Source organism: Cavia porcellus, unplaced genomic scaffold (assembly GCF_034190915.1).
Source record: "Cavia porcellus strain 051 isolate PalLab524CR breed Dunkin Hartley unplaced genomic scaffold, mCavPor4.1 scaffold_10, whole genome shotgun sequence".
Classification (NCBI taxonomy): Eukaryota; Metazoa; Chordata; class Mammalia; order Rodentia; family Caviidae; genus Cavia; species Cavia porcellus.
Window position 1 is genome coordinate 67,702,097 of NW_026947493.1, and position 15,488 is coordinate 67,717,584.

At 47.6% G+C, this 15,488-nt stretch overlaps 1 protein-coding gene across 1 annotated transcript; it reads right to left on the minus strand.

Annotated features, from left to right (window-relative positions):
- Window positions 1-1,415: 1,415 nt before the first annotated feature.
- Gem (GTP binding protein overexpressed in skeletal muscle) lies at window positions 1,416-13,434 on the minus strand. The gene is made up of 5 exons (XM_063257567.1): window positions 13,292-13,434; window positions 11,691-12,030; window positions 5,413-5,489; window positions 4,472-4,676; window positions 1,416-2,730 (listed from the first exon to the last, which is right to left on the minus strand). The coding sequence occupies exons 2-5, from the start codon at window positions 12,019-12,021 to the stop codon at window positions 2,453-2,455; spliced, it is 891 nt and encodes a 296-aa protein (XP_063113637.1). The 5' UTR covers window positions 12,022-12,030; window positions 13,292-13,434; the 3' UTR covers window positions 1,416-2,452.
- Between the last annotated feature and the right edge of the window lie 2,054 nt (window positions 13,435-15,488).

Sequence of the window (15,488 nt, forward strand, 5' to 3'; positions counted from 1 at the left end):
CACTGGCAGCAGAGTGTGAAACACAAGTGGGGAGAGTTGGGTCTGAAAACAGACAATAGTGCAAATAATGTGCCTGTGTAGGGTACATGTGTGTGTGGCGTGTGTGTGCACTGCGTGGGTGACGTGGGAAGCAAAAGGCTATGCTCATTAAGAACATTTTGGAAACTAGAATATGCAATGACCAGGAGTTCCATGGTGACCCGTCTGGCCCAGCTCTTAGCACCTGAACAAATGTCACTAAGTCACTTATGGGCTTGCACTAGTTTGTTACGAAATGAGATTCTTTTGCCCTCCTAAAGGAACTGGGAAGAACCATGCAATTCAAGAAGAAATTGTTCCTAAAGTCTCTGGAAGTCTTCACCACACTGACGAGTACAGGAGTAAGAAGGAAAAGTGGTCATCACTCATGAGAAGTTTGCATGGGAGAAGCAGACATATAAAACTAGCTCTAATTTATGCAGAAGGAAAGATGCACAAGAATAATGAAAAACAGCCCTTCTTGAGCTCCATACTACACAGCAGACCAAAAGATGTTCATCTCAAACTTTATATGGTATTAGCAAGCCCATTTTGCAGATGAGGAATATTTAATCTTTCCCTCAAAGGCACATCAATGCTAAATGGCACAGCCAAGCTTAACCTCATGCCTGTCTGTCCTATTACCTGTACTGTTTCCTTGAGAGACCCAAGATGTGAAGTGCACAGAGATGGAACTTTTGCCCCCAACTCAGAAAGGAAGTGGCCAAAAAATAGATCATTTCTAAAACTGTCACTTTAGACAATGTGCAAAGTCCCATGGTTATTATTGGTGCGTGTCTGACCATGGACTCAGACAGGGATGCAAAAGTGAAACAGAGGCACACAGAGGCAAGAAGATGTGACAGTAAACAGCAGGGGGCCCTGTCCCTGCACACAGCCCCTGGGGAGATGCCCACTGAGTAATGTCAGACAGCATTAGTGTCAGAGAGAATGGAGAAAGCTTGGCCTGGCTAGAGCTCAGACAGAAAAACACTACTTTGCTTTTTGATTTTTATTTTTTCTCTCCCTAATCTTTCTTCACTCCCCCTAAAGCCTTAACCAAGCTAAAGACCATGAGCTTTCAGGGAGCAAAGTGAGGCCCATCTGTTCAGGCAAGAATTTGCCAGACCAAAGTAAAAGGTCAATTTGGCTCTGACGATAGCATAGCATTTAGATGGCCCTAAGTACTTCCCAACTGAATGAGCCAAAAATAACTGCATTACTGTGCTCATGACTCCAAAGGAGAAATGTCAGGAATGCTCTGTAAACCAGATCACGACTGCATTGCTACTGATGAAAAAATGAAATAATGGGTCTGTCTCTTTGGAATATGCTTTTTCTAAAAACTACATAAAAATAATCATAACCATCGTGTTCAAGGAGGAAGACAGAATGTCTTTGTTTTCAAAGATTTTATTTCTTTTATTGTAAGACATATAGATAAAAACTTGCATATTTTGAAAAAGATAGAAAATGGTAATAAAATGGACATTTTCCTTATTAAGAAATATGTTCATAAATATGTTTTATCAAATGTTAAAATGGTTATTTTGCAAATAATAATAAATAGAGCAGAGCTGTGATGTACAAGGGTCAACTCAAAAGTACTGGAAGTTTTTATGTTACATGTTTTTATAAAAATTCAAGCCTTAAAAATTTGGCATTTTTTACTTCAGGTTATGAATAATTCAGACTTTTAAAATATATTCAGATGGCTCCACGATCTCAAAAATAACAAAACATAAAAGGTGGTTTGACTAAGTAGGATTTGATGAGAATAATACTCTGCAGATAAAAAATTATTAGACACATAAGATACAGTTTCGAACCTCTAAGGGGTACACATACTGGTTCCCAATCCTACAAATCCCTGTGGGGACTGAACAATTATTAGCGAAGCTTTAGTTTCCAGCACGGTCCATCGTTTCTTTTCACAGTTTGATGGAGCAATAATATTTGAAACCACGATGAGCCGAGCTCTGCAGTTCCAGCTCCAGGAAACAACGTACGCAGGAAGCTCTATCCTCTGCTGAGCAAGGCCTAGGACAGCTTTCCTCCGCCTCTTTATGACCCAGTGGCCTCCGATGCACACAGAAGACCCCCGGGTAAAATTTCAGTGATGAAATTCCTCTCCTGGGCATTCCTTCCTAGGCTCCCATTCTTTACTATCCAAAGGAGAAAATTCTTGTGAACACCCATAGATCCGGTAATAAAATGTGGGTGTCCAGATAGCCACCCTATAAATAAATACTGACTCTGCGAACATCTTTCATTTCCCATGCATTTTGGTGCCCATGAGGCTGACGTGTTAGTTCTTGGCTGCAACGGGGGAAGCCACATCTAACAATACTTAGGTATCCAATCTAATATAGATTACTGGTCCCAGTGGCCTTCGACGACGCCCATCAGAGGACATCTGGGTGGTGCCGGGTGCCTAGAGCACAGACAGGTCGTGGCAAGATTTGGACTTGAGCTTGAAGGCCATGTTCTTGTTGTTCTTGGCCACGATCTTGCCCCAGAAGCGCCTGGCTTTCCTGGGGATGCTCTCCCTGCGCTTCTGGTAGGCCAGCCGCCGCTCGTTCTTCTCCTTGCTGTCCCGACGAAGGCGGACCTGCCGCACGATGCCCTCAAACAGCTCCTTCACGTTGTGCTGCACGGCCGCCGAGGTCTCAATGAATTTGCAGTCGAACACCACCGCACACGCTCGCCCTTCTGGTGAGGGAAAGGACAGAGGAGGCTCAGAGGGGATGCAGAGTATGGCGGCACGGCACACGTGGCCATGCGGGGTGACTGCTGTGTAAGGCTGCACTGAAGCACCGCTAGCCCAGTCGGATACACTGCGGGTGGAGGAGCCCACTAGCACGCACACCCTCCCGGGGCACAAGTCTTCCAGGAGGACCCTGGAAACAGGAGAGATGGACTATAGATCTGGTCCATCACTAATTCCCTGTGGCAGGATCCAATGTCTTCAAATACAGTGTTATCAATTATAACAGTAAAGCTATACCCTTAACTTCACTGATAACAGACTTACTATGGGCCAGAACTAGGCTAAGCTCTTTATTTTCAATGTTCATAACAATCATGGAAAATAAATTATGACCCTCATTCTAATAGATGAGGAAAATGGGGGGCCTTTTAAAAACTTGAGGGGCCTCCACACAGCCTAAATGTGATAGTGAATCCATGCCTCTTTAATTCTCAAGCCCAACTCTTTCTCCTGACTCAGTTTCCTCAGTAAGAATTTAGAATTCTACTACTTGGCTTTCCTCTATTCAAATTAAAAAAAAAAAAAAAAAAAAGCTGGGGCTGGGGATTTAGCTCAGCGGCATAAGCACCTGCCTTGCAAGCAGGCAGCTGTGAGTTCGATCCCTGGTACCGATAAAAAAAAAAAGTTTTTTTAAAGCTGCAGTAAGATATTTTGGGGAAAAAAACGCGAATTTTACAAATGCAGTTATATCAAATTATTCAAGCTTTTCCAGGAAAGTCCTAATTTTGAACATTCATTTGTGTTTAAGAAGTTAACTGTCCAGCCAGGCCCACCTGGGGTGGCACATGCCTGTAATCCCAGCACTCAGGAGGCTGAGGCAGGAGAATCATTGCAAGTTTGACATCAACCTGAGCTACAAAGTGAGTTCCAGGCCAGCCCAAACTGCATAGTGAGAACCTGTCTCAAACAGACGAAGATGAAGATGAAGCCGAGGAGACTGTACAGTGATGTCCCAGCAGTAAGACATTCCCCACTAGTTAAGCACGCAGTCTTGACTGGGCGTCTTTCCTCCTGAACAGGGCCTGGCAGTGCTGGACTTTATTTTTACAACTGTAGCAGGGACAGTATCTGTATTAGGTCAATAAAATCTCAAGGGCCTTAAAATCACTTGGTGGTCCATTAAGCAAACAGCAATTAATCTTGAGCTAGTATGACACAATATGACACCATGTGATTGATGATGTAACTGAAATTTAGGAAACAAGGGGTGGCGGGGAGCAGAGTAGGAGGGTTCACTACGTCCAGGCTCTAGAGGGATCGATGGTAGCTGGTGTTGAGAAACTCTTCCCGCAATTCCCCTAAATCATAGGTCCCCATCCTTCTTACATAGTCCCTCTGCTCTCTTTCTAAACTCTTAAGGTCTTCTCGTAGAATAAAAAGACAAAGAAAAGCCTGGGGGTGGCCAGTAAATCCCTGCATGTGATCTTTTCCTAAAAGAATTCTAGGAAAGAATTCTGGGAAAGCTCCCCTTGGGAGCCAGAAGACTGAAATCCCATAGGGACCAGATGGATAAGGTAGGGCGACCAGCAGGGAGTCCAGGACTGCACGGTGTTAGACTGTCCACACAGCTCCCTGCAGCGATATTTAAGGCCCTGGTTACAGCTTTGGGAAAGAAGGGAAGCGCGCCTGTGTGCAGGCCAGTACATGTGATCCCGTGCCACGGTGTGGCACCAAGCACATTACCTGATACAGACACTTCCCGGCACCGCACCAGGTCGCTTTTGTTGCCAACCAAAATGATAGGAATGTCCTCTGTCTGCCGAGCCCTTCGGAGCTGGATCCGCAGCTCCGAAGCCTTCTCAAAGCTCGCCCGGTCGGTGATGGAGTAGACAATCAGGTAGGCGTCCCCAACCTGCATGCAGTGCTCCTGGAGCCACTCATTCTCTCCCTAAGGGACGGAAAGATCTTCCGTGAGCTCAAGTCAGCCTGGGAAACGAGGTGGATAGAAAGGAAGAGAGCCACCTAGAGCTCCCCAAAATGCATGGTCTTCACGCCTACAGGATGTCCAAGGGACATAAAGACTGTGAGTCTGCATCGTATCTATGCTCAAATTTTTTTTTCCTTCCAATTCCCTCTACAGCTTGAGTTGAAAAATTACATAGTTACTCTGCCTACTAACAGCGTTTCTGTCTAAGCTACCCCCAAATGGGCCTCTTCTGACTTTCTAAAAACTCCCTTTTGCCTTTCCCAAGGGATAAAATTAAGAATCCTTTTGCGAGGATAGCAGAGTTCTCAGTAAACAGAAAGTCTAGCATATACGCTCAGACATCCAAAAGCAAATGTTGAAGACTAGTGTTGAGAATGTCAGCTTCATTCTCGATGGTTTGATGTGGCTGAAAATACCACCTATTTGAACCTTCCCTAAAACAAATACACTTTTTGTGTTTTTTTTTTTTTTCCAGAAGAACAAAGGGCAAAGCACTGTAACTTGCTTGCCACTCAGAGCTCATCTGTGAATGACCCACTCTTTAGAACAGACCTGTTTTTCAGAAGTAGATGCTTTTAACCCAGGAAAGGAACCCCGGACACCTGCAACAGCCACTATGTAAACAAGGTCCCCCTGGCACCAGCCTGTGGAAAGGCAAGCCCTACAAATATTCTCCAAGAACGCCAGCTCTGCGTACCTTATTTTCCCACATGTCCAGGAGGATAATTGTGGCACTTTCCCCATCAACAATCAGGGTGCGCTCGTATGTATCTTCTAGAAAAGAAAGAACATTGATGTGACAGTCAGGCGAATAGTGGACACTTTGACATAAGAATGTCACAGAGAAAGTTACACCAGAAAATAAACTTACTAACTATGCAACTAATTATGCAGAGATACAGATATTTATAAAGACAACTTACTAGTCTTGTCATCTTCAACAAATATGATGCATATTCCTCCAGTACTAACCTCTCAAATTGCTTGAATCAAAGTTACTCATTGCCACCATTCTTGCAGCTTTTATGCAGGAAAACTATTTATGAGGAGAAACTCACTTAAGAGCTTTTGACTCATTCAACAGATGAGGCTCTGAGTAAGCCCTAATTGCGAGCTCCGTTTTCATGTCCTTTACCTGGAAATCCATTGTGCCTCTCAGCAGGAGCTTCCTGAACACTCACCGCTAATTTCAGGAGCTCTGAGTGCAGAGCTAAGTCCCCTCTTTGGGGCAGAACAAGAAAAACATCCTGTGCCTACCTCTCATCAGGCTTACTTTTCTTCCTTTGGAATAAACATTAACATGGTTCCCTAGGACTACCTGGGCTTGTTTTTCCATCTTGAGTAGCAAGGTAGTGCACCCCACCCCCATCCCTACCATCCACAGCAATGGAAACTTTCTTCCCTGCATCTGAGCTCATAGTGAGTGGAGGTGAAGGGTTAGCATAGTGCAGGGGGCCCCAGCTGCGGCTTGGAAAACTGGGGGGGATGTGGGGGTAACAGAGTGTCCTGGGATTTCTACAAGCAGGATTCCCATCAACCCCAAACCACTGAACCCTGTCCTACTGTGTTTTCAAAGTGAGGTTTCCTGTTTTGAATATTTAAAAGTGATGACTTTCTTAGTGATTTATCATTTTTCTTCTTGGTCCTTTTGCCTTAGAATCTCTTCCCTCAGATATCCGCAAGGACTGTTCCCTTTCTGCTTTCTGGGGAAGGTGTCCCCTGGCCATCGATTCAAAACTTTGCACCTATTGTCATGAAAGTTATTTTATTATTTGCTTCTCCTGTTTCCCAAAATGTTAGTGCAGACATTTGCATCTGCGCTGTGCACTATGGCCCCCAGGAATCACGACAGTACCTGAAACAGTTTAACCGCTAATTTAAAATGTGCCCAGTGAATGAATGAATGAACCAAGGAATGACAAACACAGCGTGTGGCTGCGACCACAGCCAATGTGACTCAGAAGCCGGGTTCCACCCCTTATTAATCATGTGGCACAGGCCCACTTATCTCATGTCCCTGCAGCTCAGTTTTCTTGGTCTGTGAGATGGAACTGGTGACAGTACCCACCCCTCAGAGCTGAGTGCCACCCACACATCTGGAGCCTGGGCACACAGTAGAAATTTCATGTTGGCTGCTGCCCTCACTTGCTAGATGAGACACTGGCCCTTGCCATCCTCCCGTTCCTTCTCCAGGGAAATCCTAGCTTCTAGGTGCTGGGGGAGGAGAACCAGGCAGAGGGGGCCTTTGCAACAGTGAGGGGTTCGTGGGAACAATGCTGCTAGTTCAGTGTTTCCTCACCAAGAAACCAATCAGGAGAGGAAAAGGAAAGGAACACAGACAGAGGAGAAGAACGTTAGCCAGAGGTGGCCCTCTCTGTATCCATCCGTTTCCCCACCTCCTGAAGTGTCATTCTTCTCTGCAGAGGAAACTGCTTGCCCGCGGGATTAGAAGCCTACGGTGTCCATCCTGCTTCTGTGTCCACAACAGAGTATGCTGCGTGACGGAGGCCACAGGGGGACGCACTCCCAGGGGCAGGGCCGGGCCTCAGCGCGCAGACTTACACAGGCCGAGCCTGGCAGGACTGACTGCCCGGGGCTACCAGAGTTTCATCCTTTTGGCTAAAACCCTTCTCTGCACCCAGAAGTCTCACGAGAACACCTCCTCTGCCCTCAGCCACCACTCTTCACTCAAAACATGCGTGCAGGGGATTTGCTGAAGAGACCCACAGTTCACATAGCAACACGCTGTTTCAACAGCTGAGGCGCAAGGTGAACTCTACTTTCTCTTAATATAACAGAGATAAGAAAAGTCTAGAGAAAAAGTCTAAGGAGTCAGCTGTGAAAGTAGAAACAAGATGCTCTATATTCTGGAATTTCCTGATGGGGTCATTCTATCTGACCTGACCTCTGCACACAAGCCACTGTGTGAGATGTGGGGAGCTAGAGCACTAGGTTTATCTCCCTGACCAAACCTGCATCAGCCTCGGGACAAGCTGTCTCCTGCACTCAGCTTCACCTTGAGTTCCATGTCTGCCCTTGGACCATCCAGGTTAGTGAATCCTGCCAGAACCCTGCTGAGTCAGTGTAGAGAGAATTCCCCACTCTTGCAATGATATCTGATCCAATTCCTCATCTCCCACCTTTGAGGTCTCAGTCCTTGGCCTGACTTCAACAAGACTCCTATTGTTGGTTTAGCAAGAATCCCCCTAACCTTGATGTCCTGTGTTAGTAATTTTCCATCCTCAGATCTTCCCAACCTGCTCCTTGGCTGTAAATCACCACTTGTTCTTATTGTATTTGGAGCTGAGCCCAATCTCTCTCCTATTGCAATAGCCCTGATGCCTACTGCATGCACCCTGAATAAAGTCTTCCTACCCCAGAATCTCTCCTTGATTCTCCTTGTGCCTGGAGGCCTCTCAGATCCAAACCTGGCTCATGTGAGGGGGAACCTGCACAAGTGTCTCACGCTGGGACTGTCTCCTGCAGCACTGGGAGGCTGAAGCTCCAGCATCATCCACCCACCCCCAAACCCTTTCACCTGGTTTCAGCTTGCAGGCCTCAGGGGGTCCCTGGAAGAAATGCATCCACTAAGATACTATCCTCTTCTCTCCTCACTCAGATCTCCTCTGAAAGGGTCCAAGTAATAGTGATGGGCTGGGAAGGGGAATGGAGACAGGGCAGGGGCCAAGAGAAATAAAACCACAGTTCTGGTAGTTAAGCTCATGGAAGGGAAATGGTGCCTCTCCAACTGGCAGTAAGCAATGTCTATTCTGCAAGTTCCTATGAGCCAACACTGCTGTTCACACGCTTAATGTTTAATCCCTGTAACAGCCTAGAGTCACCCCAGCTGTACTCGTGAGGAAGCCTCAGGGGGCTAAGTGGCACGGGCTAGAGCATCCAAGAAAGTCTGCGTCTTTCTTAGACGGCAGGTCTAAGTCGACAAGACGGGCCCAAGAGCAATGCTCTTTCCTGTACTGCCCTGTGTAAGTTCAGACCCCCTTTTGGCCTCGCTCAAGATTCCAAACTCCGCTTGTCCACAGAGTGCAACTCACACCTCACTGCTTCCATGAGGCTTTCTCTGATTTCCACACCCAGAACTCTTTTCTCCTCCGAATTCCACTTTCTCCATTACTCTTTCAAGACACTCATCACGTCCTCGCTTGATCTATACATGGCGTCTGTCTGACCTCCTTGCACTATGAGCCCCTCTAAGGACATGGCCCAGGACTCTGCACAGCCCACAGGACCTCACCAAGTTCAGTAGTGTATGCTCAGTGTCTGCACAGGAACAAATGGATGGATGAGTGAATGTATGCATGGATGAGTGGATGGCATTAAGTGTGTACGGAGAGTCATAAGATTATCGCGATAGTAATGGTAACAACATCCATTTTTATTAGAGACAATGATGAAAATATTGTGTAGATTTTTTCTTATGATTAATGCTGGAAAAAAAAAAAGACAATGCAGGGGTGTTAACTTGAAAATCTTCCTCTAGGGAAACATAAAGCCAACTCATGATTCTAAACAGTACCTACAATATAAGGGATATGATTCGATATGGTATAAATTAGGGCACAGATGGGTCACTCGAGATGTTTCTCATTGCCAGAGATTCAGTTTAAGCAGGTAAGGCAAAGATCCTTACTCTCTCCTCTCCCTGTCTTTCGACAAAAAGCTGTCCCAAATAGAGAAGCCTACTTCTCAAATTCCAGATATGAATTGGTCTTAATTCTCTACAATCTCTACGAGATACCACCCTTTGGATACACACCAGCCCATTCTAATGGACCAAAGTTTCTAAAAGTGTACTATCTCTAACTGTGTTTCCTCTTTCTTAAAAACAAACAAAAGTCCAGGCATGGTGGCACATGCCTGTAATCCCAGCGCTCTGGAGGTTGAGGCAGGAAGACTGCAGGATTACAAATCTGAGCCCAACCTTGAATTTAGTGTCTCAAAATAAAAAATAAAAAGGGCTGGGGTATAGCTCAGCACAAAGGCCTGGAGAAAATGAAAGGATAAAGAACAACCTCTAGACTCACAGTTCATCTCTTCTTTATGTCAATCCTCAAGGCACTTTCTTCTTACTTAGGTGTTCCTTACTTGCACCCTGCTCTGACACTGAGCCACTGACACTGAGTTTCTTACTGGGAGGACAGCGCACTCTGTCCACCTCCAGATCTCCAGAGCTACACCAACTGCTGTGCTGTGTACCTAATAGTACTTGGAACTTAAATCCACTACAAGGGGACTTGAGTTTGACTCTCAACCATACTATGGATAGGTTTTTCACCCTGGGAAAGTCTCTGGACTTTGTAAACATCCAATCCATCACTTGTAAAATATTGGTTCCATTCTTACATTACCAAAAATATATGCGGCGAATAAAGCACATAGCAGGTGTTCCATAAATGGGAAAATGCGAGAATGGATGTCCCACAGATGGGAATAGCACTTAACTAAAGTCATAAAATCCTAAACTCGAAAGCTGCTGCCCCATCAGGTGATTCTATGTCAGCCAACTGGTCTCCCTGAAACTCCATTCATTCATGAGTACCGGAGTTTTGTGAGGATCAAAGTAAACAACAGCAAATATAAGACACACAAAGTGTCCCCATTGCTAATGTCCATTACAAATGTTTCTCCCAAATGTTAGATTTTCCTTCTCTTCTAGCCACAGCCATCTACCAGCCTTCACAAAGACACTCGAACATTCCACACTTGGTCCTACTTCTCCCTTAACTCTTGCTTAGCTATGGCTCCTGGGATTTTAGAAGTGAGAAGAGAAATTAATGTTACATCAATGAGTCATGATTTATAGCTCAGCTCCTGAGCTGCTTCTGAAATACTGAACCCCTGACACTGAGACACTGAAGAAGAATAAAACCTTTTGGTGAAATGGGCTACTGTCAAGACAGGATTCATGCACTGAGTGGGGACAAGTGAGTCACCACTAAGTCATCTTCCTACTCTGAGGTTTGTGATTCAGCCATGTGTTACCTCTGAGAGCACAGACAGACCATGTGACTTAGGGGAGCACTGGACAGTGCTCCCTTCATGTTCACAGCTGTAAAGGGAACACCTGGCCACCCTGCTCACATATGATAGGACAGGTGGATACTGAATGGATCTATTGGCTTCTAAGGTCCTCATATCAGTCATAGATAGAAGGCTGTACTTCACTTGTTGTTGAGGAATATATCAAGAGATAATGTCACCTCAAGACAGCTTTGAAAATAGGGAAGCCGTCAATAAATAAATGGCATAAGTCATTTATTGAATTGAGGGAAAATTATCTTTAAAAAACCATACACAAGTATTCTACACAAAGTATTTATCGTTTCATTTCAAATTTTTTAAAAATTATTGTACTATTTCAAATGCAGATGTTGAACTAACATATCCATAAAAGCATCTAATATTGCTGGGGATTTAGCTCAGCGGCATAAGTGCCTGCCATATAAGCAGGTGGTCCTGAGTTCCAGCCCTGGTACCGGTAAAAAGGAAAAAGGCAAAAAAAAAAAAAAAAAGCATCTAATATTGATATATTTAATAGAAATAAACCATTAAACTCTCCTAACAGTTTTTTCAATTGGTTTGGTTCTAAGACCAACCATGGAAAAGGCTACATCTACACTGAGCTCCTGGAATAGGATCCAGGTCAGAGCTGGCCAAAGCCAGGGGTGGGATCCTTCCCTCCAGTTCTGTTCTCCTTAAGCAGCCTCCTCTGGAAGCTCTGGACTGAAAGTCTCAGAAATTCCCTTTATGGCCCAGGTTCAACAGATTTTGGTCTGGTCTACAGACATTTCCATGTTCTTGTCCTGGAGCCTGTGGCAGGATTTTCTGGGGACTCCACCTGCCCACCCAGTGCTTAGAATTCACAACCTCAGCCCCCAACTCTGCAGAGAAATGACCTCGTTGTCACTGCCTGGATCACTGCCAAGGTTAGAAGCCCCTCGGGGCTGGGCCACCTACCTCCCAGCACCTCACAGTCGCTGTCCATGCTGTCATGCACACCTGCAAAGATGTTGGCCAGGGTGGACTTGCCCACCCCCTGCTCCCCTATGAGCACCACTCGGTAGTAAGTGTTCCCCGACTCGGAGGAGATGACCGAGTCTGTGGAGTCCGAGGACCAGCTCCGGCGGCAGTGGTCTTCGGGCATGGCCGAGTGGCGGTTGTGATGGTTGTATGGGTGAGGCTCTTTCTGGACCATCAGATGCCTGCCATCAGCTGGGATGCTCCAGCGCTGCTGCTGTGGCTGCATGCCCACAGTGCCCTGGCGCATGGTGACGTTATTCAGAGTCATCGTGGGATCCTAGAGAACAGAGCAACCAAGATGCCATCATTAGTAACTTTGAGGGAGAGCTCAGGAGACTCAAATACACGGTCCATTATCCATCTTAGCATCTGTCTTATTAGATGTATCAGAACCAAAGCAACGATCAAAGCCCCCAAACCCCAACAAGCCAGGCTTTCAACTGAACACACACAACATGAACACACTCTTAGTAACCAGTGCATTTGGCAAAGTATCATTTGCATAGAGAAAAATACCGCTAATATCGCCCACTTGCCATAAGCTTGCTTCATCCTCAAATAAGCCTCAGGCTCCCCACTCAGAGCTGGCACAGGGGCAGCCGGAAGGGGCCCACAGCCTGCAGAGTCAGCTGGAGGAGCAACAAGTCAGCGCCACTGGAACCCACTGGCCAGGTTAGCTGCTCTTGTCTAAACATGGCTCTTACATGTGCCAGCGTCCTGCGGGCTTTTGTGCCTCAGTTGGAAACACGTGGCAATTACATCACTGCCCTGCCTGAACTGGACAGTACTTAAAACAACTTCCATGTTTAGTAAAGTTGTTCCTGATACTCTCAGGCTGCCCAAAGAGACCATTATGTGAGAAGTGGGGGTGACTTCAGTGGGGGGTTCATGCCTCAGTTCTGGCTTCCTGTGCACAGGTACTTCATTGAAAACACCCTGGCCCACGCCCCGTCATTCTGGCAGGAAAATGACCTGCTCCCATGCAGACCCGTCAGATTTACAGGGAAAGCCTTCACTCTCGGCGCACCACATCTACTCTGGGTAACTTCAACTCAGAGCTCCAGCTCCTCAAAGCAAACCAGAAGACCAAAGACTCTCCTAAAAATGACACTCAACAACTCGCTTCAACTTTCGCCTTGCAAGACCACCTCACCGGGCACAGAAGTCTGTGCTCCCAGACTGTCTGACATGCAGTGGAATCACTCACACTTGAATCAGCAAGATCCGCGTGTGGCAGCGAAGAACACACAGACCTCACTCCCACACCCCGCACCCGAATCAAGGACCCCAACCGAGTTTGGAGACCGCAAAGTAGCCCCTTCGCTGGCCAACGTGCAGCAAACCAGGTTAACACAGTGCCACAGAGGGCGGACCAGGGGCCTCCCCGAGCTGAGCCGAGCCGGGAGTCTGCAGGTGGGGTGCGCATCCTTCCCTAGAAGCCTGCTGCTCCGGGCGCAGGGCGCGCGCTCCTGAGACCCCAGGCTCAACTTGGAAAGTTCCGCGGGCCGGGCACGCCCCCCCCCCCGACGCCCCCTTACTCGGCTTGGCCGGGCCTGCCGGTGGGCTCCTGCGCGCGGGGAAGCGGACGCCGACCGCCTGGAGCTCCGGGAGCTGCCGTCCGAGCTGGCGGGCACCGCTCAGCCCGCGGTTTATAGCGAGCGCCGGGGCCGCGCCGGGCTTTTCCGTGACGTCACGCCGCGGGCGGGGCGGCCCTGCGGGGCGGGCGGGGGCGAGCTGGGGGGAGGGTTACTCGCAGTCACGTGACCCCGCTCCCCTCCACCAAACAGATGGCAGTTCGGTCCTGGGTTTACTATTTTATTTTATTTTATTTTATTTTATTTTATTTTATTTTATTTTATTTTATTTTATTTACTTTATTTTTACCAGGTGGACACCGGAAAATGAAAAAAAAAAAAAAAAAAAACACACACAATGTGATTTAATTGCGCTTCCCGGGAGAGCGCTTGCGAGCTGTCTGGATAAAAGAGGAAGACTCGCACAGGTTTGCGTACGGCTTTGCCGAGGACTCAGAACCCGCGGCGGGCGCAGACGGTGCCCCGCAGGGTGCCGCAGCCTCCCGGCGACCGGGCTGTGAGCGCGCCCCCTGCGCCCCGGGCGGGAAGGCGGGGCGCCTGCTCTGGCAGGACCCAGAGAGAAGGGGCCAGAAAGTGGTGAGAAAAGGGGACGAGACCTTGAAAAGGGCAGTTTTGAAAAATAACTGAATTAGGGATCCAAGCAGTGCGCCAAACATCGCCAGCCCTCCGGCGCGGGGCCAGAGCACTGAGGCTGCTCATCGGGAAGTTTAATCACATCCCTGGCAGCAGCAGCTCCGAAGCAGGCGCCCTGGCACGGCTGGGTCTCCGGCCTGGTGCCCGGGCCGCCCAGCCGCGGAGGGGGAGCTCGAGCACAAGTCCACAGAGGCCCCAGGGAACAAGGGCACACACTCATCGCTGCTCTTCGGGCTTGCCATTTACTAAGCACTCCCGGGGACCCACTTGTCAGGGTTGTTAGGCCTGCAGACACCCTACTCACACGAAGTGGACGGACTGCTGTCCTCACTGCATGGATGAGGACGGTGAGGCACATGCTGGAGGACTGCCCAGGGTCAAAGAGCTGCTGTGCGCAGCCGGGTCAGTCTTCGAAACCTGGTGTGTCTGACACCTGCTCTGCACCACCAAGCAAATGGGCGCAGTGACCTCTTCCTGGGGACATGGGCATTTCCAAGACGCTGTGTTTGGAGACAGTGTTGGCCTGTTCGGAGACATGCGCATCTGCTTTGCTGGCCAGCTTCACCCCAGGGTTGGCTGGTGGCTTCCAGAAGCAGCCAAAGGCACCGGTGACCATTACAGTGGCTAGACTGTGCGTGACTGAGTTAAGGCTCTTCTACTGCAGGACGTGTGCTTCAGGGATTATCCGGGTGACCAGCTGCTGCGACCTGCAGACCCCCAGCCAGCAGAGCAATGACCCTTACAGCCCCGTGGTCTCCGAGGTCCAGCCCAGCCACCTACTCATTCTCTACATAGAAAGCCATGCCCAGCGTTGGTGATCAGTCGGCAAAGGGATACAGAGCTGGGGCTAGAATCCAGAGTCATAATTTCCTGGAAAATGCCCTTCACCTCTGTCAAGTCTTCCTTCTGGGTTTAACCAGGAAGAAATGGCTGAAGATGTGGAGGAAAAAAAGGAGAGATAAATTTGTAAATCACCTGCTTTTTCAGACCTGTTCCTGCTTTTACCTTGCTGAGCCTTTATCCTATCAATGGGTCTCACCAAAAACATTAATGGGGGTGAAACCTAAGAATAAATCAGTGTTTATAGCCTACCACATTATCTGTCAGCTCTATTTTTTCATGTTGATAAGAATCTCGCATTAATAAGAGTGTAATTCTGTGTCTAGGAAATACCTACTACGATCTGGTTTTCACTGCCTTTTGTAAAACATGCTAAAGGAAATGAACGTAAAGACTGGCGAGAGGAAAGTGCCACTGCAATGCTGTTTGAATACATTTTAAATTTTTTGTCCCACAAGAAACCAGATGAAGATATATGAGCAAATGAGTACTGAAGGAGAGTCTGGACTGCCCTAGCTCTCTGGGAGGCTGAGGCAGGAGGGTGGCAAGTGCAAGCCCAGCCTAGGCAACTTAGTCACTTAGTGAGAGCCCGTCTCAAAATAAAAATTAAAAGGGCTGGCTTCATTCTCCAACTGAGAAGAAACAGAGAGACAGAGAATCTCAACCG